General features: G+C 38.5%; 4 protein-coding genes across 5 annotated transcripts; 2 read left to right on the top strand and 2 right to left on the bottom strand.

The window, feature by feature from the left end:
- Nucleotides 1–6: 6 nt before the first annotated feature.
- On the bottom strand, nucleotides 7–2,426 carry LOC111249046 (uncharacterized). Its single transcript, XM_022802339.2, has 3 exons — nucleotides 1,544–2,426; nucleotides 1,260–1,374; nucleotides 7–604 (listed from the first exon to the last, which is right to left on the bottom strand). Exons 1-3 carry the CDS (start codon nucleotides 1,675–1,677, stop codon nucleotides 95–97), a joined length of 759 nt encoding a protein of 252 aa, XP_022658074.1. The 5' UTR covers nucleotides 1,678–2,426; the 3' UTR covers nucleotides 7–94.
- A 251-nt stretch (nucleotides 2,427–2,677) lies between these two features.
- LOC111249044 (synaptosomal-associated protein 29-like) lies at nucleotides 2,678–9,251 on the top strand. 2 transcript variants are annotated; one of them, XM_022802338.2, is made up of 5 exons: nucleotides 2,678–3,075; nucleotides 3,344–3,453; nucleotides 6,887–6,991; nucleotides 7,280–7,540; nucleotides 7,823–9,251. In XM_022802338.2, exons 2-5 carry the CDS (start codon nucleotides 3,370–3,372, stop codon nucleotides 8,189–8,191), a joined length of 819 nt encoding a protein of 272 aa, XP_022658073.1. In that variant the 5' UTR covers nucleotides 2,678–3,075; nucleotides 3,344–3,369; the 3' UTR covers nucleotides 8,192–9,251. The 2 variants fall into 2 exon arrangements, with proteins under 2 accessions (XP_022658073.1, XP_022658072.1); XM_022802337.2 differs by having other exon boundaries at nucleotides 2,679–3,075; nucleotides 3,221–3,453.
- A 543-nt stretch (nucleotides 9,252–9,794) lies between these two features.
- LOC111249042 (nuclear pore complex protein Nup107-like) lies at nucleotides 9,795–18,951 on the bottom strand. The gene is made up of 14 exons (XM_086988210.1): nucleotides 18,873–18,951; nucleotides 17,460–17,580; nucleotides 16,806–16,916; nucleotides 15,613–15,851; nucleotides 15,302–15,492; nucleotides 14,672–14,949; nucleotides 13,983–14,289; nucleotides 13,384–13,643; nucleotides 12,703–13,014; nucleotides 12,100–12,314; nucleotides 11,741–11,866; nucleotides 11,335–11,445; nucleotides 10,768–11,010; nucleotides 9,795–10,542 (listed from the first exon to the last, which is right to left on the bottom strand). Exons 2-14 carry the CDS (start codon nucleotides 17,575–17,577, stop codon nucleotides 10,330–10,332), a joined length of 2,724 nt encoding a protein of 907 aa, XP_086844336.1. The 5' UTR covers nucleotides 17,578–17,580; nucleotides 18,873–18,951; the 3' UTR covers nucleotides 9,795–10,329.
- A 421-nt stretch (nucleotides 18,952–19,372) lies between these two features.
- Nucleotides 19,373–22,975, top strand: Cdc45 (cell division cycle protein 45). The gene is made up of 4 exons (XM_022802333.2): nucleotides 19,373–19,524; nucleotides 19,698–20,153; nucleotides 21,014–21,785; nucleotides 22,235–22,975. Exons 2-4 carry the CDS (start codon nucleotides 19,809–19,811, stop codon nucleotides 22,756–22,758), a joined length of 1,641 nt encoding a protein of 546 aa, XP_022658068.1. The 5' UTR covers nucleotides 19,373–19,524; nucleotides 19,698–19,808; the 3' UTR covers nucleotides 22,759–22,975.
- The last annotated feature ends 291 nt before the right edge of the window (nucleotides 22,976–23,266 follow it).

Here is a 23,266-nt window from a genome sequence, read left to right as displayed (position 1 = left end):
ATATATATTCATCAAGAAACATTCAATATTAATTGCATTTGTCGAGATGCTTCTATCTCTTTCTTTTTGTATTTTCCTACGTACACCTACAGGTTTAGGAACACGACACTGTCGGCAAGTGTTGTATTAGCTGCAGCCAGACACCAGGGCTCTCCTTATCCGACGTGTCGGCATTTTCATTGATTCGTCTACGCTCACCATCTTGTCGCAGACAGAAAACGGTACGACATTTGGCGCGACTTACTGGCAAGCCCGCGCGTCGTTCGAAACCCTCCACATCAAACGCTTCGGCTGTCGCCGATAATCGAGTACCGGCCGAATTTGCTGACATCACCTCGCCACATTCGTCTGTTCGTATCGACGGAAGGTCGCTAGAGGAGAACGTCCGTATGGATGGTCGCGGAATGAGTCGGACGAATAGGAAACTCTTGGAAAACTTTGGACTTGGCAGATCTGCAGCGCAAACTGCGCGAAAAATCTTTATAATCGAATCTCGTAAGGCAGAGTCACAGCGCGGGGTATTGTCATCCCATAACGCTGGATGCATACAAATGTGTGTGGCTGTCTGGGCCAGAGGAACTGTCGACCCCTGCAGAAGGACCACCTGTAAGAACGGAAAAATATGTGAGAACGTCAAGAAAACTTAAAAAAAAACATGGCAGAGATGTAAATATGCGTCAATAAAAATTGAACAGGTTTTGTAATTCGAAAACAGACCTTGATACAGGTGTCTAATGATTAGGTGCTAACATCGAACGAAACAAACACAACACAATTTAACTTTAACCTGACGATGATTATCCTATATATCTTATTACATCATATTATATAGGTAGTGACATACATATTTCAAAAGACGATTTCACAGCTGTGTGCGTCATAAAATGGCTTTAATCAAAACATTTAACTAAATGTTTCATTGGCGAAGAATTTCCACCATAAAGCAAAAGTGAAGCTCAGTCTTTAGCTTCTTTGATGGCTTCTCTGTGTCTCTTTAGTCAAACCTATAAGATACACTATTTGGTTTAATTAAACAAGTACTGTACTCGTGACGAGCATTCTCAGGAGAAAGCTATGCGTTATTCTTGCTTTTGAACTATATAGATATTAAATACTGCTTAAATTGAATCGTAAAAAATTCTAGTGCTGTTCTCATCATACTTGTTATGCTGTCACATTAGAGCTATGTACTATTATGTATTAACGAAACTAGTTATTATGCAAAAGCGCCCACATACATAAAAGGATAGGGCACTCACCTCCGCGAGGGTTCCCGATGACGCGAGACGTTCGACAGACTGAAGAATGTTCCTCAGTCTTTCAAAATCTTTTCTATTTCGAGGCGTCAATTCGTCTTGCACGAGGTTCAGATGCCTAAGGAACAGATAAAGGTTCAATTAGATGCTGTCTTAGAAATAGGTAGATGATAATGTACAGAATATGGAATCTGCCATTCTTTCAAACGACGATTCTAGCGAAACTGCTAGTTTTAACTGCATTTTTTGATATTATTTGACGGTTGATTAGTGACACCATAACTCACTTGACAGGTAAGTCGAGATGACACGTCCGATATAGTAGATCTTCTAACAAGCTTGTTACAGCACGGCCAAACTCATTAAAGCACAGACCTTCGTGAAGATCTACTACAAGCTCTTTTTCCTGACGTTCTAACATATCTTAACGCACTTCCTTTATGCTTAGGTGGTACTCAAGAGTTTGCAATTTCTTGCAATACACTTGTTGAGACACCGAAGGCAAACCTTTTACCTTTATAACTTTTTTTTTACTGACTATAAACTTCGATTAAATGCACTCGATTGAACCGGGTGCACAAGTTCGATCTCTCAAGAAGTTAGAACAACAAAAAAATAATTTATAAGCAGCTGACAGAGAAAAATATTGTGTAATATTGTAACGGACTTCACGTGCTAACGGGTCTTCAACAGCTCAGACTACAGATAAACGCGGTGACTAATAATCTCCAGCAGAAAAATGTTCCGTTAGAGTTGGACCCGCGAGAGTACGCCGTCGACTCAATATTCGTTTGACTAGGCTTCAGTTTTGAACTGAACCGAGTACTTTTTTAATTTTATAGAAACTACAATAAACGAGTTGAACAAGGTCAGTGTAATTTGGGCAGTAGGAACAGTTACTCAAAACAAAGGAACCTATACTGCTGTTCATTCTCTCAATGGAAATTCATAACAGCTTTCACTGAATCTCTGAACACAAACAAAACGGGGAAGGAGGCTTCGTTGGACAGACCAGTAGCCGTTGATCTGGGACGGGGTTGAACCGTGCGTACTGCCGCATTGAAATAACAACAACAAATTTTTCTCTGTATTTGTTTACATAACCAACAAAAAAATAATTTATCAACATTATTCTTTTCTTTCAGCGATATTAATGAAGCATTTTGTATAAAGTTTGGCGAATCGCCGCAGTGTACAATCGAGAAATACGTATTTGGCTTATCTCCAGCCTCTTCAGTTGTATTTAGTCCCGTGGCACTCTGTTTTGGCGCCAGGATTATTCCGCCAATATTTTCAAAGCCGCCGATCACCATTAAACAATATGTCTCCATCATTGTATTCACTCTTTCCCAAAGTACCACAATCAAGTGGTACTCACTGTTAAGTGAACGTACTAAGGTAGCTCACAAATCAAGGAAACGGTTGGCTAATAGCAGTAGCGAGCGAATGATAATATTGTCGTTCTGCTCTGTCTGTCGCACGCACTTTGTCCGTCCTTTAGAATTAAGCCTTCTTCTCTTACCACCAAATACTCTCCGCTCCATCCGCGAGAGACAGAGAGGTGGTTAGCTGCTGTGTGATTCATCCTCTTAACCATCGAATCGAGTTCGTGATTACATCTGGCAAGCGTGATTAGTGCGCTGTAGGACCTTGTAGCAGCTGGTGATCCCAGGAAGACCCTTGCAGGTGAAAGCTGGCGACGCTAATTAGTGTTAGCTGTTCGCCTAGGTGACCAGTAATTTCAAGAATATACGTGAGGAGCCCTGCTGTGTAGTCTGGAAATGCAGTAAAGTAGCAAGCATTGTATTCTCAAAAAAATGTAAGTGATATAGCTCAAGGTTGGGGGTACGTTTTCTTCTTCCATACCTGGCTGGACCAAAAAAGTTTCGGGGCATTTGCCAATAGAAGAGTCGAGTTTTCACTACAACCTGTGCCTTGTCTCTATTCGGTTTCGTCGTTGGTAGGGCGAGTACGACATTTCACTAGTCGGCAATATCGAGAATTAATTGACACAAAGTTTCATGGTTACAAGCTCGTTGTGCCTAGTCAACTGCGAACGCTATTACTAAATGAACTCTTGTTGCAAGTGAACAAAAACACGGCCGAAATCAAAATGTCGTACGAAACAAACAAGAATCCGTTCTTTGATCCGGATGAAGACGTTACAGATGAGACTTTCCTCAGCTATCGAAATCCGGTAAGTGAATAAAATAAGCATCGATATAAATCAAACTTTTCGAAGTGACTGCGCACTAAATCGGTTGGTTCAATACCGAATGTATTTTTACGTATCTGTGGGTGTACACAGGGCGGGTATTTCTCGAACGTAATTGCTTACTTATGAACGAAATCGAAGGTTGAAGGGAAGTAGCTTTTCAAGAAGATACTTTAAAGGGCTACGAAAAACAGGTGGTAGCAAAACAAGTTGAAAATAAATAAATCTTTCAACCGATCCATAGTCGTTAAATCCATAGTCGATATCAAGTTCAGAGTGACTAGCAAACAGATTCTTAGTACGACAAACAAAAACAGCTAAACAGTGACATAGAAGTTTGAAACCTCCAATTATGTTGTAATCGATCAGATCTTAGACGGGTTAGGTATATGGATTAGCAGGAAAGTAGTAGACAACGACGCTTCCTCACAAGGAAGTGGACACCTTTCGATACAAATAATAGATAATAAAGCATATCGGTTCGTAGACGCGTACTGGCCAAAAGTTAGTAAATATCTTTACTCTCATCCGAATAATATTGCATTTTATGATAAAACAATTCTCTACGCTATTATAACAGGACAAAAGTCGGTCTAAAGTAAATGGTCGCGGCTAAGCTTTGATCCAGTGTGATTTAGAGTAACATCATCAAGCAGTAAGACTGCAGTTACGCTGACATTACGTGGACTATATTATAGAAGCGTTTGAGCTTTTGCTGCGGAACTATACAGCGAAGCTGTTAAAACATTTGCGGCGGTATCATTGTCGAAGTAACTAAGTTAATTGAAGTTATATGGGATTTTATGAAAGAGCCACGTAACGCCTGACGTAAATACTGGTCTCAGTCAGCGCGTTCTGTTATTACTGAAATACAGCGCAAGTATTGAGAATATTAATAATAATTAACTTAATTAAACTTTAGCTTTTCAATTAAGCCATTGTTATTGTTACATTACAAGTCAAATGTTTAACTATGTTTATAGCTTTTATAGACATGAGTAATTTATGTGTCCGTCGTTAAATTACACGACCTTAGCTTAGCAATTTGATATATACCAGATTGGCTATATTTTGATCTGGTAGTAATGAAATGGACCAGCTGAACTTGTAAAGAGCGCGAAGTATCAGTCTTTAATTACAAATAGGATCCTCTTAATGGTACAAATCGTTTTCTGATAATAATGAATCCAATATTGATTGCTAATAGTGCTATTCTCGCTCCGTATTTACTTTAGAAATTAGTATGGAATTATCAGAACATTTTATAGGTGAGGCATAGTACGTCGAAAAGCTGCCCGTGGGTCTGACGTATAATCCGTTACAAAATAGCCTTTCCAGCGATGAAACAGGTAACGCTACTGACCACTAAATAGTAGACAAGACCAATTACTGACAGTTATCGCCAGTATGGGTGATCATTCACATACAATGAAATGGGCTAACTTCGCTGTAAAATATTGGGTAATACCAATATTCAAATTATTGTTCACTTTAATACGCATGAGCTTATAAAATTACAGCGTTATATGCTAAGTTAGAAAAATAACAGTTGAACATATTTTCTGTAAATATATAGGATGACGCAGAGGACAAAAGGGCTTATTATCTTAATACAACACCTATTGAATGTTAATCTTTTTAAAGCAATCACAGGCGGAAAAGGCTTGGGAAGGAGGAGTTGCTTGCAGTTTTGTTTTACTGCAAACTAATCGGCCTTTGTCGATAGTAGCTTTTGTTTCAGTCGTCAATTGATGAACTGCTATGATAAGATTCGTAGAAACTAGCAGTTTCTAAGCTACACAATGGAAATATTAAGAACCAAATCACGCACAAAATCACATATCAGTTCTAATGAATATCACACTAAGGGAAAAATTCCGCATAGAAATGACTCTACCACTTTTTTTTAATTAAGCATGTCTATAGAAGTTTGGAAAAATTCATTTTTCATTTAGAAATGCGATTGTGAGAAGCAATTTTACGGCAGTAGTTAAGCAAGGCGCACTAATTTACGGTACTTGCCATACAGATCGGACGATTCTAATACCATTTTTTGCTAATATATATATATTTAGGTATAAAGTCAATGTGTGCCCATCGAGTTTGGGCACCAGCTATGGGTAGATGAAAAATCAGCTAGTTGACTTCGAGCTACGGTTTGTAGTTATATGGGCACTCATACAGTGCAGATGCTTTTCCTAAACGAATTTAATTAAGCAGCTGGAATGTTAGTTGCTACAAAACAACTTGAGCAAAATTTGTGATGTTGTTGGATTAAGTGATTCACCTCGATTAGTTATTGCGTCATAACGCCCACCACAATCGTATCTAGTGTGTATCTATGGCATCTGGTTGTGGATTTCGATTGATAAAAGTTGTTTAGTTACACAAAGAGTCATTGAACTACTGCGAACTTTAGTCGGCGCTATTTGCTGCAGGGCGACTTGCGCTCGCTAGCGGTCGGCGTTAACATCTCAAATTAAAAAAAAAAATGATCGCGGTCACTGTTAGTGCCGTGTAAACATCAGGTACAACACAGAAGGAAATGGCTAACGCATCACTTGTACTATCGATACTAGGACGACTAAAACTGCCGTTATTCTTGTGCCGTAAAGCATATCGTCTATCTGTTTCATCCGAAACTTGTATTACAAGCGAGCATTACATTAAATAAATATTAAAAGCTGGATATGGTGACTTATAAGGTTATATATTTCAACGATTGTGCGCGGCTTGTTGTTCGAAGACGAAGCTTCTCTTAGTGATCAGATGGTTATGGGCTGCAGTATGTGTAAATGACTCGAAGGTCACTTCTTGAAAAAGATGTCATATTTGAAACGTTTTTTTCAGAGTACCAACCGAACTCTTGTAAACCACCGTTTCTTTGTTTTTCACCTATGATCTATTTTTCTTTAACATTGCCCATAGTCCAATAAGCACGTTTCGTCCATAAGTAAAAAGGTAGATGTTAAACATCGTTGAAGTGGCCTTCTTAGCAGATATAACCGATTGCAATATTGCTTGTCAGATAGAGGGATGCAAACAAAAGCCGCTTGTCGATTTTGCTTGTAATCCATTTAAAAATAAGTACTGTAATTATGATTATCAGTAGCTTTGTGTTAATACGGTATTTGTATTCGTCTAGGCTACTAGTGGCAATTTGATCTAGAGAGGTACTCATTATCAAGCAATTTCCGTGTAGAATTTATCATCAACGCATTGCAGCGTCAATTATTGTTGGCAATAATAGCGATAGTGGTAAAAAATGAAAATAAACAGTGACGTTTTAGCTCTAAGCTATCGTCAGCGATTTCTCAAGAACTGTGTGTGAATGGATCCATTCGTTCCGCAAGCATGGAAATAAGAGACAACCTCAAAGCTCCCATGAAATTCTCCCTTTTTTTAATGTTGGCAGAACCGCGTTCTCGAGGAACGGTTGTTGAAGGAAAGACGTCAATTGGAAGATCAAGTCCTGAAAAGTTCGAGTTCTGCTATACGCGCTATGCTCGAAGCTGAGGAGGTAAATATACCAATTTTTTGTTCCCTTGTTTCGTTATAAACTTTGAATGTATGTATACCAAAATGTTTCCTTTATCCTTTCACCTTGTTTTTAATGCTACTTAGTAAAGCGAAAAAGGGCGGTATTTGGAAATGGGAAACTAGGCTCTTCAATTTTTCTGCATTTAAACCGAAGCGCCTGCATAAAATGATAGGTGATTCTAGAATGGCTCCCTCTACAAACAAAGTGACAAAATTGAACTGAACGATAGTGACAACTTGTTTTTATTGAATCGACGTGTATTTGCAGATTGGAACAAACACAGCGGAAAAGCTGGTACACCAGGGAGAACAGCTGCGTAAGGTGGATCGAAATTTGGACGACCTTAACAGTATGACAAAGATTACGCAGAAACATCTAACAGCTATGAAAAGCGTGTTTACCGGATTCAAAAGCTATTTTGGACGCTCGAGCACCGCCGATGGTAGTGGAAGTACGAATAGTCAAACAGCGACGTCGCCTGAGAGCGAATCATCACAGAAAAATGGGCTGTTGAAAATTGTGACTCAGGTGTGTCAATTTTGAAGCAATGTTTAATGGCAGTACCGAATATAAAGCTTGAAACCCTAATCTAGGTATGTTGATTCAAAGGAAAAGAACTTTATGATATTCTGCAACATGAAAGGAACAGTATGGAAACGGATTTTCTATAAGTTTAATTATTATTAAAAAAATTAAACATAGCGCTGTCTAAACAATTTTATCTAAAAAACTATCGGATTTTTTTCTATCTTTTTTTATATATATATATGTTTGTTGAGTGCCTTTTACAACGGCATGAGTTCATTGCAGTTTCGCAACGACTCGGAGATGGGAAAGGCTCGGAATAATCAGCATTTGCGTGCGCGCAATCTCAACGACACGTCCGGTTTTGGAGCAGCCTTCGATGACGATGATGATGACAACGCTGACGCGAATAACGGCGACTCCTTCAGAACTGCGTCTGCCATGACCCGCTCGCAAATGGTTGAAAAGAAACTGGAGGCCGACTTCTTAGAGATTAGCCAAGGCCTAACAAGATTGACATTACTGGCCAGTGGTCTGAATACAGAGTTAGATGACCAGCTCAGCCTTCTCGATAATATCGCTTGCAAGACTGATCTGGCTGAAGGTACAATCGCCTTCCAGAACAACCAGATGAACCGGCTACTTAAGAAATAGGTGATTCTTTAGATCTTTCAACGATTACGTGACTAACACGAATGTGTTGATAGCTATATTATTGAGCCGCATGTATGCAAAAAAATGATTTAATTACACACGGGCCATACTCGTTTTCATGCCTTTACCATTGTAGGCGAGAACGATTGCAATTCCGACAACACATCAGCATTAAGAATAGCATAAATAGCCACACAAAAGTTGAGTGATTATCTATGAATACGTATCACGACTTAGTTGTTTGATACATATAGTAATAAATGGGTGTGTCATTTTAACTTTTAGCAGGTTGAACATGTTATCAAAGGTGTCTGAAAAAACGAACCTGTGATGTGTATGGAGAGGAATAAATAAAAACAATGCATAGTGTCGTGATTAGGCTAAATATCAATTTTTAAGGGTAAAATTTGCGTGAACTGTCAGGGGCAACCGGTAGAACAGGTACGGTATAACATCCTTCAGTTATTTTAATTACCTGCACCGCCAGCTAGAAACAAAAAGGTGATCCTGCTGTAATTCTAGTCGGTGCAAGAAATATATGTATTGTACCATTGTACCGAGGTCCAGCTTTACTTTCCTTCTAAGAGAGACACTGGTGGGTATGCTGGCAACAAAGCTCAAATCTAAAATTATCCGAATTTTTTCCTTTCATTTAACTATATTTCTGTAGTTATAGTTTGGAACTAGGTTAAAATAATGTTTATGAGTGTGTTTATATTGACTAGACTTAACAAATCAGCAGTGTTATCACCTCATATGCATGTGTTCTATATAATAAAGATTACCTATACCACTTGAACAGATACAGTGTGTTAGGTATGCTAGGTAAAGACTAGTGTGTGACACTAATGGTCATATGAGGGAAGTTGAAAGGAAGATGACTGATAAATAGAACGATTTAGCAAGCCATACATAAGGTCAATTGCAGTTTGATATTATTGCTGAAGGTGGTCAAGAACAGATAAGTAAAAAACGTATTGACAAGCAGCCGGCCGACTAATTGTTGTAAATTGAATGAACGAAATAAATTTCGTGCGCCCTAGGAATAATTACTGAGGTATACAGACGTCTGTATTAAATTTATCGACATATTAGGTACTAATGATTTTTAAGGAAATCGAGATTTAATCATGAGGTAAATGAAGAAAAATTCTAAGCGTATTGCTTACACGTAGTAATTAATTTATTCAGAATGACCTCCATAGGCGAAAGGGTGCATTTTTTGTGTTGCTTTTTTTACTTCAAGTACATTAAATATATTTTTTTATACGTGTGTTTATTATAGTATTAGATTAGCATATATAAGAATCTATATTGCAATGTCATAGATGGAAAATAACGACTGTGTCCGCATAACCACTGTTTCATATTCATTCCCGTTAAAAGATTCGCTATCTGTAAAACGATGGAAACTATTTCACATAATTTAAGCCTGTGGACAATAACGGGATTAATAGTTATACATTTATTATCATGATACATTATTATTATATTATTATTACTATTATCAAGAGCGAAAGAAAGTGTAAATTCGTATTAAAGGAGTTGTTCTAGTTGAGAGACTTTCTGCGAGAAATATACATACATTGAATAATCACTGAGATCGAAAGCATTGCGTGGAAAGGTAATTGTTTTATTTATGTACGAATATCTGGGGTCATGCCAGGATGTTGCATGACTCATTTCACATTGTTGCTAAATATAGGAGAACTATACAATTCTGCTTATAAACGTCGTGAACTACAATAACTTCCACTGAACTAAGATTATCCACATATTCAGGGTCCTCATAAATAACTCGAGTATGATGCAGTAATACCTCTGCAAATGATTTTATATAGTTGCATATGCAAAATGCAGAGTTTATAATATTATTATCTACGTTATCAAGAAATATTTTTCTATCTGAAAGTTAATTTTCTTTGTTGTCGTCATGGGCTACAACCGAACGCTCGTTACTGGCAGCAAAGAGACTGCACGTTCAGGTTTCTAAATAGAGAAAAAATTTCTACTTGAGCACAAGTAATCAGCGGAAACTAAGAATGTTCCTTTCTATATATAGAAATCACACTTGAAGGGCATCACGGACTCCGCGGAAAACGATGGGTCATCACCATAGACTGCAGTATTAAAACTGGTTATTGGTCTTCGAGGCCGTAGGGATCGACTTTACCAAGCATCTTAAGCAGCTCAACGGAGCTTTCTTGTATTTTCATAAGAAGCGCAGCCATATCTTCCTTCGAGAATTCTTTGTACAGGCATAGAGCTTCACCGGCTACAAGGTTTGCGATGTCAATTGCTTCAGCGTACCGCCCAGTCCCATGAAGGACCGTATGTAATAATGAAACCACCTATAACGTTAAACAGAACAGGAAAGGAACTATTACATATAAATCTCAAATTCATACCTATTTGAACGTCTGTAAATAAAATTAAAGTACAATAATTTGGGCTGTAGAATGACACCTGACTAGTGGTCTCAAGAACAAAATGACCTTCTTCATCCCGACTATCGGTCCTAAGAACAAGATAACCAGGCTTTCAAGTCCGATTAAGTTCAGCTATACATCACGGACCTCTGGTAAGCAGAGCCTCCTCAGAGCGCGAAGTTCTTCAGTTCGTCTCGTCTCTTGGTTTAGAACAGACTGATCGCTATCATCGGGGACATCCTCCTCGCAAGGGTCCTGCAGGAAGCCTCCATCTTGATAGCTTAAGATATTGTACAAATGAGTTGATGTCCGCTCACAGAGGCCATTCAGAACCGTTTGCCATGACTCCAATTTTGACTCGAGTGTCTTCCTCGCGAACTCGGCCGTAAGCTAAAACAACAACAGAAGCAAAAGAATCGTAAGTACGGCAAAACTCTATAAATTACATAAGATAGCAACATGTGCTATGCAGTTTGTTTAAAAAAAATAAACATTTAGTCATAGACACTACTAAGAAACAAGAACGTCTTAGCTTTTTTTTTAACTATACACTGACTAAAATCACTTTGCTTTTATGATACTAGTGCAATTCGTCCGGCTGTTTGATTCCACTTATACTATATACTAGTATAAAAAAACCTTACTACGTTGTGTAATAAATTTGGTAACAAGTATGTATACCTAAATGCTTTTAAAGTCATTTGTATTACTTACCTGCCTTCTGGCATCTGACGTATCTCCAACGGCAATGTCGGCCCTTTGGGGCCGATTTCTATGGAAATGTTCGAACCACTCAGTAAAGCTATGGTGCGCTTCAATGTAGACCTGAACACGTTAAGGGCATGTATAATAATATAGGGATGCGTTGTCAAATATAGCGGCACGTAAAAAAGATATCGCATGCCATATCTACCAGTAACGGCAGGTATATATCCCGGTTAAAGCTGTCTTTTATCAAATAGATTTCACATAGCACTTCTAAAGATAGAAAGCCTCTTAATTAACGCCTGTGAGAATTTAATTATTCCGAGACATACGGTAGAAAAGAGGTAACTGATACTAAGAAATAAATATTAGGCTTTGATTGAGCAATATTGTCTTATATGTACTTTTCTCTGACCTGAAAACAGAAATATTCTTTGAGGGCATTTTTACACTTGATCGGATCGATCTGGTCACTTGTCGTGCTCTCGACGTCGTCTACGTCATCCATTTCCTCTGAGCTGTCCATGGTACCACGGGAAACCTGCAAACAGAACCAAACTTGTAAACACTGAAGGCGGTTTATGACAGAAAATTATCCCCTTTTGAGAGTGTAAGAAGACTCATACCCACAGCCTTCTAAACTTCAGTTGTCCACAAAAACCTGTTATTTACTATATAAAAAAATCAATTGTGTGTGTGTGTATATATGAAAATGCCTTGAACGCGTTGTGTTTTGGCTTTAAACACAAGCATTCCAAGCCGTTACGAACGTACCGACGACCGAGTTCTGCTTCTGCGCACCGATGAAGCGTCTCTAGCGTCCCGGTTCCTGTCCTGGTTTCGATCAACAACAAAAAGTGCTAACTCTCTAGCCCCATCAGTAGGAACAAGAGCAATTAATTTGCGTGCCACTTGTAGCCTTCGAGCTAGCACTGCTGAGCGAAGGGCGCTATTTACGTATTGCAGGCCTAACAGCGAATGGCCACGTTCTGAAAAGTCGACGATAGTTCATTATTGTAATATAAGAAAATCCTTTCGGTAAAATGCACTATATAAACACCTCATTTGCGTTACAGTAAAAATATGTGCAAGTACTAGAATTGCGATAGCATATGTCCAGCATACTGTGTCCCGTGATGACGTCTCTAATGTTGTATCATTGAAAATCTGTATGTAAAGATATGGATAGAATTTCGCAACAGATACTACACTCTAATTCTCAGTGATTGTACATACGTGCAGCTGTCTCTGTGAAGACTAGTATCGAAACATATCATAGCGCCGGCGCATCAGTTCGACCCGTTTACATTTAACTACTAGCAAATTCAAATTAAGGTAGCAATCTGTGCGTTAAGCCACTTTTTACGTTCAACTCACGCGCAAAAAGCCATTTCAATGCGTCCATCTTTTGCAAGTCGTCGTCGTTGATCTCATTTGCGTTACCCGTGGCCGATTGGTTTTCTTGATGAATAATTTCGTATACGAACTTCGTTAGGTAATCGTAAATATCAATCTCCTCGCGTTGGGCAGCCTCAATAATGGCTCTTCGCTGAGTATCTGCCGGATTTTTTAGCGTTCGTAATAAGTTGATATAACATTGTTCACGCAGAAGACCGGGAAGGTGAAGTACGTATTTAGGCACAACGTCATAAACAGCCTCAAAAATTAGGCGATCTACGTAAAATGCCACTGTAAGAAAACCATTCACAAAATACTGTTAGGACTATTTACAGCAGTCCGTTGAGGCTCTTCTAAAACCTCTATGTAATCTGTATAATTTTGTACTTAATTTCATCACTAATGCCACGCTCCGCCAACTCGAACGGGAGCAGAAGGGAGCTCAATACCGCATCGGAACACCGTTGCCTAACGAATAGATATATGGAAGTCATGTATGATTCTGTTTGTTTCTCGTGGCAAGTTATTAATTAGTGCTCAAAAGCTCACGCAATTAAATCATAAAACGAAAAATTCATAGTGAAACGCTTTTACATGTAGATATACGTTAAAAAACAGACAAGAAATATTTCTGTAGCAGTGGAATGAAGGCGTTTTTACCTATGTAATTGACTGGATCGTTGACAACATTCGTTTTTCCACCACTATCTTGCCGGTGATAGCGTAAGAATAAAGCCAAATTGGCCATAAGACGAAGCTGATGCGCGGGCTTTTGTCCTGCCCGACTGTCCTCTTCAGCAAGTTTTGTGCAGCTGTCAAACATCATCTTCAGTAAACCCTCAGCGTCCTGTAGAATTAGGAATTTATGAAGCTGCCGAAAAAACTCGCCGGCATTCAGCTCGGGACGATTTTCGAGGGTTCTGCAAGTCGAAAATTGGTTGTTGGTTTAGTTGCAACCTATAAGGAGTGCATAAGACATTTTCAATAAATGCGAACGCCTTCTTTACAAAATAAAATACCTAAAACATAATCGATTGGAATAGGGGTAATAATATAAAAATGATCTCAACACGCTTGCGTTAGATTGGAACATTTGCCCACTGATCGTTAAATGAGTTCATTTTGAAACGATCACAAATAAGCCTCATCTTCTAATACAATCTGTTTAGTTTAAAAAAATCATAAAGTATATATTTTATTCAGTGGCATAAATGCTCAGTACTCATATTAGATAGTACTATTAAGAATGGTTGCAGTACCTCAAAACATGATCAATAGTTTCATTTTCCTTTGGGTATTCTTCCGGAAGGCGCCCGATGTCAGCTCCTCGTGAATTTCTTAAATGTAGCTCGATAGCAACATCGACCATGACTTTAAGGTGAGCCCATAGATGATCTTCCCAGTCCGTACAAAGAGGAAGAAGCGCCTCTAAACACCCACTCAATGCAGCGAAAATCGCTTTTTCGGCTGGATTTACGCGGTCGTCTGCTAACTTCTTCCATACAACAGTCTTCCAGACATCGCGGTAAGGGTTGCCTTCGTCCGGCAGAAGATTGCCTTCTTCATCTGTAATCATTAAAGAGACACCACACCGATTAATAATAATTATTAAATTTTCCCTATTTGCTACTTTAAAAATACCTCGTGACTTATCAAAAAAGATCCATAAGTTTATATAAGTGCTCATAAATTCAATTCATAGTTACCTTACATGACATGCAATATACACAAAGCGATCAGAACAAATTTCTTGCCGTCAAGTTGAGAAAAACATGTTTATCGTTCCTATATATTAACAACGTGCAAGTATTAACTAATCTGGCTTTTTCCCAACTAAAAAAATAAATTTGCCGTGTGCACATCAATGTTAATCCGTATATTTTTGGTTTCCTGCCATTCCTTACTGAGTCTGTTGCTTCGTTTCCATCTGTCGCAACTGTCAACGTACCTCGAATGTTACCTCTGAACGCTTTCCAACCTTCCATGCCCGCCGCTAGCATAAAGTATCCTTGATCTATGGCTAACTTCTGGGCTTCCGTCGGTTTTCCGGCACGTACCAGCTCAAACACGCAGCGGAAAAATCTCTGTTCATCCTCGGTGTCTTGCTCGTGCAAAACCCGTCGTTGTCGAATTGGCGCGTCTGGATCGAGTTCGGTTATGATGTCGCAATTTGCTTGATTTTTGAGTATTGCGTGTCGCGTACATTCATACATAAAGCCATTGTCCCTAACGAATCAAATATGATCGAAATCTCCGTGTAGTTAAATTGGAGATGTCATATATAATACAATATGATAAATATCGTACGTCTCTACTAGTATATATACAACACAACAAAATGAGCATCTATTAGCATTGCGTTGACTAACGTTATTTCAAGTAACTAGAAATTACGTTGTATATTCAGTGTACTATTTATGGTGAAATGAACAACAACCTTTCTACTAGTGAAGCTGGTGTACCACGCTAAGTTTATCGGCATATAGGTACACAAATAAGCAAACACAGTGTAATACACTTTGATGAAGTTTACATTGGCTTTTTTCCTTTTGCCCTACATCATGGTTGCGATACTTACTTATAGGCGTGTAATGAAGCCGTTTTTGATGCACATTTCTCTTCGGCGTAGCGATGCTCCAACCAGTCGACTAGAGTCTGAATCTTCCGGAAGTCAAATGAAGAATCGAAAAGCTCTTCAATCTCTTCAGCATCCGAAGCTGGCAAACGCAGCTCTGCCGTTTCTTCCATATTTGTTATAGAGTCATTTCCCTAAGGGTCGGTTGATTTATGAAGAGCCGCACAAACAAAACGATTATTCAAGCTTCATTAAACAACGCTTAACACCATGAAATTTTCAAAGACTTCCGGTGAAATATAAAGGCTGCCTACCTGTCCGGCAGCGAGAAAAGCCCATACAAGCTTCCAGGTGAATTTTTCGTTGTGAAAAAACTCGATAAGCTCACGAATCTCGCCAGCACCTACGGGTCGATTAGCTACCAGGTCCCGCAATCGTTTTTCAAAATCCTCGCTCAGTGTCGTGTATCTCTTCACGAGTGGCTCTGGATCAATCAAAAACGTCTCGTTGCGACCCATTGAGTGCAGCGCTTCACTGAATTCCAAATGCACTTCTACGAATATAGAATGGAAAAAGCACAATATTCGTACTTTATTAAGCGTAAATTGTAAGAGTATTAACGATTTGCTCTTTTATAATTACTGTACATGAAACATATATATGCAAAGTACGGCACCCGAATCGGAACAAACGTCGGCGGACTGATTGTTGTAAGCGACATATGTTTATTTTCCGCGGTCGGTTTTACAAAAGTTTCTTTTTGGAACAAAGCAACGAAAATTTTGAATTGATGCTGTAACTGCGGCGAATGGTGATTTTCTTGAATGAATACAACCGATAGAAATGACACTTCAAGCAAATGTAAAAAAAATATTAAAAGATATGTTGTTATCTACTAAATACAATCTTCAAAACAAACCAAGAGTAAAAGTTCTTATTTAGGCGCTATCTTCTCTATACATAAAGGCAGCAATTTGGCAATTATGATCAGACATCCCATAAGCTACTGAAGTTCTAAAAGGCTGAAATTGTTACTACTACGGAGATTTTCCGAAGGGGCTAAATCTGTTATCATCAATATGCAATATATTTTTGTGAATGGAAAGCGATGTCTGTGGTATGGTTGAGCTCAATTTAGAGCGCATCATGCGCAAAGAATAGTATTTGAGCTAACCAAACGCTCCTGTAGATCAATCCAATGACTTGTCATAACCTCTTTGCCTAATCCTATTTTTTCACAACAACTCTTTGATAATAGAACTTTTTAAGCCTTTCTGAATGCTATTAATAGATGTATATTCGTTTTTATCTCAACCATATAACATCTTATCACTAACAAGGTTCAATAAGTTTTAAGCTTTTGCACCCAAAAAGAACGAAACTACTACTGCCCGTTCTAAACATGCGGATCCTAAGCGGACTGTTTCGTGATAAAATTCACTGTGACATCACCATTATCCTTTACCCTAATATTACCTATGTAGATTTACTACAGTGTCGGACCTACCTTGCGAAACCGGTGGCAACTGTGGCGTGGCCTGACCGCGACCTGTTGTATTCATCAGAGTATTGTTTGCATTCTGGTCAACGATCCAACTCGGCAACAACAGGGTAACATCTAGTAAAAAATAAAAATAAATAAGAGAAACATTCTTTATTATCATGCGTATATCATGCCGAATAAAACATGCAAGCTGCACTTTTTAGAGAATATAGAGACTGAGGCTTTGGTCGCATCGGCCCATTGATAGCACACCCTATCTTTGAAATGAAACTAAAGGTAAACGATTGCGAATTAAAATCGAGTATATAGATTGAGGCAAAACTCTCTAAACTGTTGGAAAAAAGTCTGTTGGCAGTTTAAAAAATAACAGACTTTGGTTAAAAAAATTTTGCCCTACCCTTTATTCAGCACTTAATGGTATTATGTGATCGTTTATCTCTGACCTATATACGTTTATATATATAGATGTATACTTTGACTTAGCACTCATTTTGACTCAGTACTTAGATAACACTGATGTTTTTGCTTGAATTTATAACTGGCTCCTTGATGGGAGGTTGCCCCGAAGTCGGAATGTTGTAAACGTTATTACGGTAACACACAACTGAAATGTGTAATGCTTAAATGGGCAAACAGCGTTCTTTAATTTGGTCGCACCGTTAATAGATGAGTTGACAAGCAAAGGATCGCTGGGTTGAGCTTCTCGGCTAACTGTCGCAGACTCGAAGAGTACCGAATATACAGAACGATCTCCTTCAGGGCTGTGGGTTGTCATGGCCTGGAAAAACGACAACAGATTGATAGAATCAATTACCTCAATTAACGAAACTGATTTTGTCTACTATATATATATATATATATATATATATATGAAAAATAACTGAATGTCATTATTTTTGATAAAGCGGAGGATTGTTAATTCTGTCTTCCCGTATGGCGACGTCTATATTCGCATTTTATGTAGAATACATCTCACAAAATATTTATGATTTACAGTAACTTGAAAAAGTATATCAAAATTCAAATATTGCAAAAGGTGACAATCAGCGTAAGTTCCAATTCTGTGCTTATAAAAAGAATGCACAGCTCCTTTTTATAATACTAACTAAATTTAATTCGTCAGATTTCAGCAGATCGGTAACACAAATAGAAGAAACGATGCAATCTCGCGTGTGTATTTCGATACCTGTCCTAAAAGCGGTTTGAAATGGACGCGATTTCCTATATTCTAAAAGTATTCCAATATTTTATTTATAGTATTTCAGTATGATATAATGAATAATAATAATAAGCTATCGTTGCCTCCTATCTACCGCTTCTGGTTGTTCTATTTGCTGAACTAATCTAAAAATTCTTTTACCAACGTCTGTCACGTTTTTTTGTATATGACATTATAGTTGCTCCAGTCGCAGCTTAAACAGGGAAATCCATCTAGTGACAAGCACAAGATAGCACGCGAACTCAAAAGACCGAAATTTAAACAGCGTACAAACTCAAGTTGCCATATTAAGCGCTTAATATTTCATGCCTATATCAAAGAAACAAGAAACATGTAAGTAGATGCTTCCTATAAAAAAAGCGGGGGATAAAAAAATATCTCATAAAGCATTTCATAAATTTTAATACATTATTCCTAAACCGAATATTATGAAGAGATCAGACAGCGTCCTTAAACGGTCGAAACCTCATCACGGACATTTATCATATATAGGCCGACTAAAGAGGACTGCTGTATGAATTCCTAATTTTTGTAATAGCGTCAAAAGAATAATAGTACTCCTTTCAAGAGTATCTGCCTGTCATAACTCTGCGTTCTGGCGAAATCTAACTGAAAACTTCTCAGTACAGCCCGATATATTTATGGCAGAATGTTCACATGTGTCTGTGGAATAGTAATTTTCATAAAACATTCATTAAACCGGGTCTTCACTTACGATTCCTTTTTTGTGTTTATTCGTTGCTTAAGACAACATCCACGGTCACTGGTAATGATACGTCCTGTGTCAACGAATGATTTTGTTTCGAATATTATGCATGAATTAGAGAAACATTTGAACGTCTTTCACCTACGGGAAAGCAGACGGGAGCACTAGCGATAAATTCCGCGCAAATCAGCACCGTTGCAGGGCCGGCTCGTCTTTGTTTACAACTGAATATTAACCGATGATGAGATGATCTTTATTTGTTGTGTAAGTATGCCTTAAAAATGTGCGCGCTATAAATTCACTTTCAAAGCGTTTTCTCTCCTGAATGATTTCCACATTTAAACTTTTCTGGAAACACTACTGCCAAGTTAGCCGGAGATAGATTAGAACTAGACTATCAAAGTCATCCTTGAGGGAGGCTCTCGATGTTATCCACTTTAAGCCTTCTTCCTATCATGTACACTCTATTTGATTATTAATACAAATGTGCAAATGACTTTTAAAGTTCTTTAGTAAGAAAAAAATTACTTAGTGGCCTATGATTGCACAACAAGCAGAAAAAACACGTCTACTTCTTTCTTTGCTAATTGTTACCTAGTATATACTGCGCATCCATTGCTGTTTAGATCCTAGAGTAAACACAAAGTTTAGCAGCACTCCGGGGAACGCTCTTCTTTACTCAGCGTGAGAGAGAGCCGTGTCGGCTGCGGGTAATCCTTAATGGCGCCAAACTGTCATCTGTGTGCAAAATACGTCCAAAATTTTGCGGATTGGCGAAGTGGCCCTACTTCAGGAAGGTAGTAAATACCCTTTTTTCCATTCAATAGATGTAAATGGTACATTACTTTTGCAGCCGAACAGTAAATGTTTCGTTTTACTTAACTTTGATGAAGATATGTTAGAAAAGAAAACGTATTGCATAGAGGTTTTATTTTTTGCGTCCTTATGTTTGTTATCCCCATGCAATCAGCATCTCTATGTGTCATGCTATAATCCGGTGGACACATTGATGCATATGTGTTGTACGCTGTGAAGAGGCTGCCAAGTCAGGTTGCCCAACAGACGGCGTTAGCGGTCGGCGATGTTCGTACAAGACCTAAAAACGGAATTTTACGAGCTACTGCTCAATGAGCGGGTATTAGTACTGTGTGGTGGCGACGTGGATTCGTTAGCCTCGTGCAAAATTCTTCAGTACTTATTTCAGTGTGATAACGTCCTCTACACGTTGGTGTCTGTTACTCGAAAAGAAGATATTACTGACGCCCTCAATAAACATGGAGAGACTGGAAAATACGTCGTGATGTTAAACTGTGGAGGAACCTTTGACATTATCGAGGAGTGCAAGCCAAAAAATGAAAAGCTAATTTTCTTTATCGCTGACGCGCATCGTCCGTTCAGCGTTTACAACGTGTACAACAATTCGCAGGTATGTTAGGTTAAGTATGTTGTGTAGAGTCTTATTTTTTTAGGATACTCCTTATGAGATTGAAAATCGGCTCAAGTTTTCTATACGACGGACCACACTTCTTGTTTTATTGGCGAAACCATATGATCAGTTTTTTTGTGAAGCAAAAGTGGCGAAAAGAAATAACATAGCACGTAATTTTATGCGTTTTACTAGACTAGATTGACTTAGAGTTGAATTGTATAGTAATGGTTAGTTAGGATTCTTCTAATACGATAAAAAAAGGTTATTTAAAAAGCGTTTTCATAACAATAAAAAACCTACTTTGAAAAGTATTTTGAAACCTGTCGAAATGGCCCTGTACCGTTGTGGTATAACTAAGGGCAACCAATATATTGAGATAGGCACTAAGATGAAATTTTTACTGCAGTAATGAGCTATAGTAGTCAGAGCGTTGATCGAATTGTGGCAGCTATTTCAATGATACCGCGCTTGTATCTTAGTGGTAGATGTAATGACTAGAGCTTCGTTCTATTATAAAAAATCTAATTATTTCGTTCGCTAATTATTGCCTGTCTCGAATTAAAGAAGCACTAATCGCTTGATTCAGTGGTATAATTAGTCTAGCGGCAACAAGAGCAGGTGTTAAGTACGATTCTGTCTTGCTTTTTCGATTCGATTCATGTAAATGACTCATTGAAGTAATTCGTCTTAGGATGACCTCTATTATCTATGTATGTTATAAGATTAATACACATAAGCCAAAATTATATGTTCACCATACATATTTCTGCCAAAGCACTTACTTCACGAAAGCTGCTGCAGGAATAAATTGTATCCCAGTAAGGATAATACCAATTCTTTGATTCTATTTACATTAGGTACGAATTTTGAGTCGTCTTGAAGACGAAAATGTACCCAACTTCGACGATATCTTTCGTGATGACATGGACTCAGAGGAGGAAGACGAGGCTGGTGGTGATTTTGAAGCAAGTGTTGAGCGCCGCAGACAGAAGCGGCTTTGGGTAGAAAATCGCAGCCGTCTGCTCTTTGAATACACCCAGTTCAATTATTTTGGAAAGGCGACAGCGCTCCTTATCTTTGAGCTATGTTGGAAGATGTCGCGAGATTCTACAGAGATCCTATGGTACGCTATCGTTGGCCTCAGTGATCAACTGGCGCATCGTCGAGTGGAGTCGGATAAATATGTTACCGAGTGTGGGCTACTTCAGGGCCATATGTCGAGATATGACCAGTTATATGATCAGAACAGTGCCGATTCGAATATCAATACTGTGAAGCTGTCATTTGGCCGTGAATTAAACCTCACCTTCTTACGTCACTGGACGCTTCTTGACTCGATGCGACATACCGTCCATGTTGCGTGCCGATTTCGTCTGTGGACCGTGAAAGGACAGAAAAAACTGCACGAATTTATGGCGGAACTTGGGGTGCCACTGAACGAATGCCGGCAGAAATTTGCCTCAATGGATATTGAAATTCGGAGTTCTGTCAAGGAGTGGATTTTTAAACTTGCCGATAAGTACAACCTGGACGAAATTGATTTTGGCTGCTTTACGGCAAACCTTGGCTACAAACATAGATTCAATGCGATGGACGTCGTTAATGCTGTGCACACGTTAATCGATGAAGGTTGGAAAAATTGATTCGTAAATCATCTATTGTTTCGAGCTTTCTATTTTATATTTTTCTATTTCTATTTTATTCCTTTACTCACTCGTTTTCGATCCTTATATATTTTGTTGTCTTTCTTTCCAGTTTTTAGTTATTTTTCCTATAACAGCTGCACATTGGAGTATCCCTTGCCATTTATCTATTTTAACAGACCTCCTGCATCACAGACCAGTTAAATATATCACCGCATAATCAAAGTCATACCTGTCAAATATTAAAGAGATAAAAATGATATCATTTCACACAAACCAGTGTCTTTAACCCAGTCATATCACAAGAACATCTGTAGCCGAATGTATGCCTGTAAATAAATTTACCATAACCCAAGACAAGCGATCAACTTAAGCGTAAGATAAAATATCTCTTTTTTTAACACTGAATATTCATGATCTTTTTTCCGCTTAAAGGTGATTTCTTCCGCGCTTTGGATGCCCTTTCGTGGTCCCGCGTTGAAATACTTGACAAAGGCATTGAGCTATCAAAAACGAAAGTGATGTCAATTTTTCAGCAGGTACAAACATTTTTGGAAACACGACAAATCGTATCAACCGGCAGTTACCTGTACGCCGTACTACAAGAGAGCACGCCTAATTCGAAAATTTTCGGAAGGCCTGGCGCGCTTGAGGACCTGGCCTATTTTTTGCAAACGGCATACGTTAGCACTTCACGGACTCGAAAGTCACATACGCTTCCCATGGTTGTCGCGGCTCCCTCAAGTGTACCAGATCACCAGGGCTACAGCCTTGTGGTCGGCATACCTCCATTGGCCGAAACATCATCACGGAATCTTTTCGCGCAGGTTTTCGCGCAGGCAGCTGTACGTTGCGAGGCTGCCACAGTGAAGACAGCTTACCTCCAGGAAAACTTCGTTCTCGTCCAGAGCGAGCACTCTCAAAGGTTCTTCGAAGCGATTTTTGACCTGCTTTGTTAGCGCACAGTGCTAGACAAGACCATATTATAGCTGGCTAGGCATATTAAATTGTAGTGAAAGGCAAACAAATCCAACCTCAAGTGATTTGAGAATTTAAACAACTTTGACATTTCTACAGAGACCAATAAATGATTATACGACATGTATAAGATTGTAGTATTATTGTACATGAAAAAGGTGTGGGTAATAAATACACGATTGGAACGGTGGCTATGTATACGAATTATTTTTAATGATATTGATCAATGAAATTGTGAATATAAATATTGAGTTCAAGCAACAATAATATCTTTTACACATTTATCTTAGCTTTGTGATTTTTGTTAACAATTGTTTAGCCAGATACAGGCCAACCGATAGTTGGTCAAAGAAGAAAGTTAGCGTTGAAATATGCATTTGATATACTGAATACAGATTGCATTTTAAAATTATTTCGATAGTCACATAAAGGAGCTATAACCGGCCGTAGTAAAAGCTACAAATTATTTTTTACCAGGAACTAAACGTA

This window comes from Varroa destructor, unplaced genomic scaffold, assembly GCF_002443255.2.
Source record: "Varroa destructor unplaced genomic scaffold, Vdes_3.0 BEIS01000004.1, whole genome shotgun sequence".
Lineage (NCBI taxonomy): Eukaryota > Metazoa > Arthropoda > Arachnida > Mesostigmata > Varroidae > Varroa > Varroa destructor.
The sequence above is the reverse complement of the archived record's forward strand: the minus strand, read 5'-3'. Positions and strand labels throughout refer to the sequence as shown.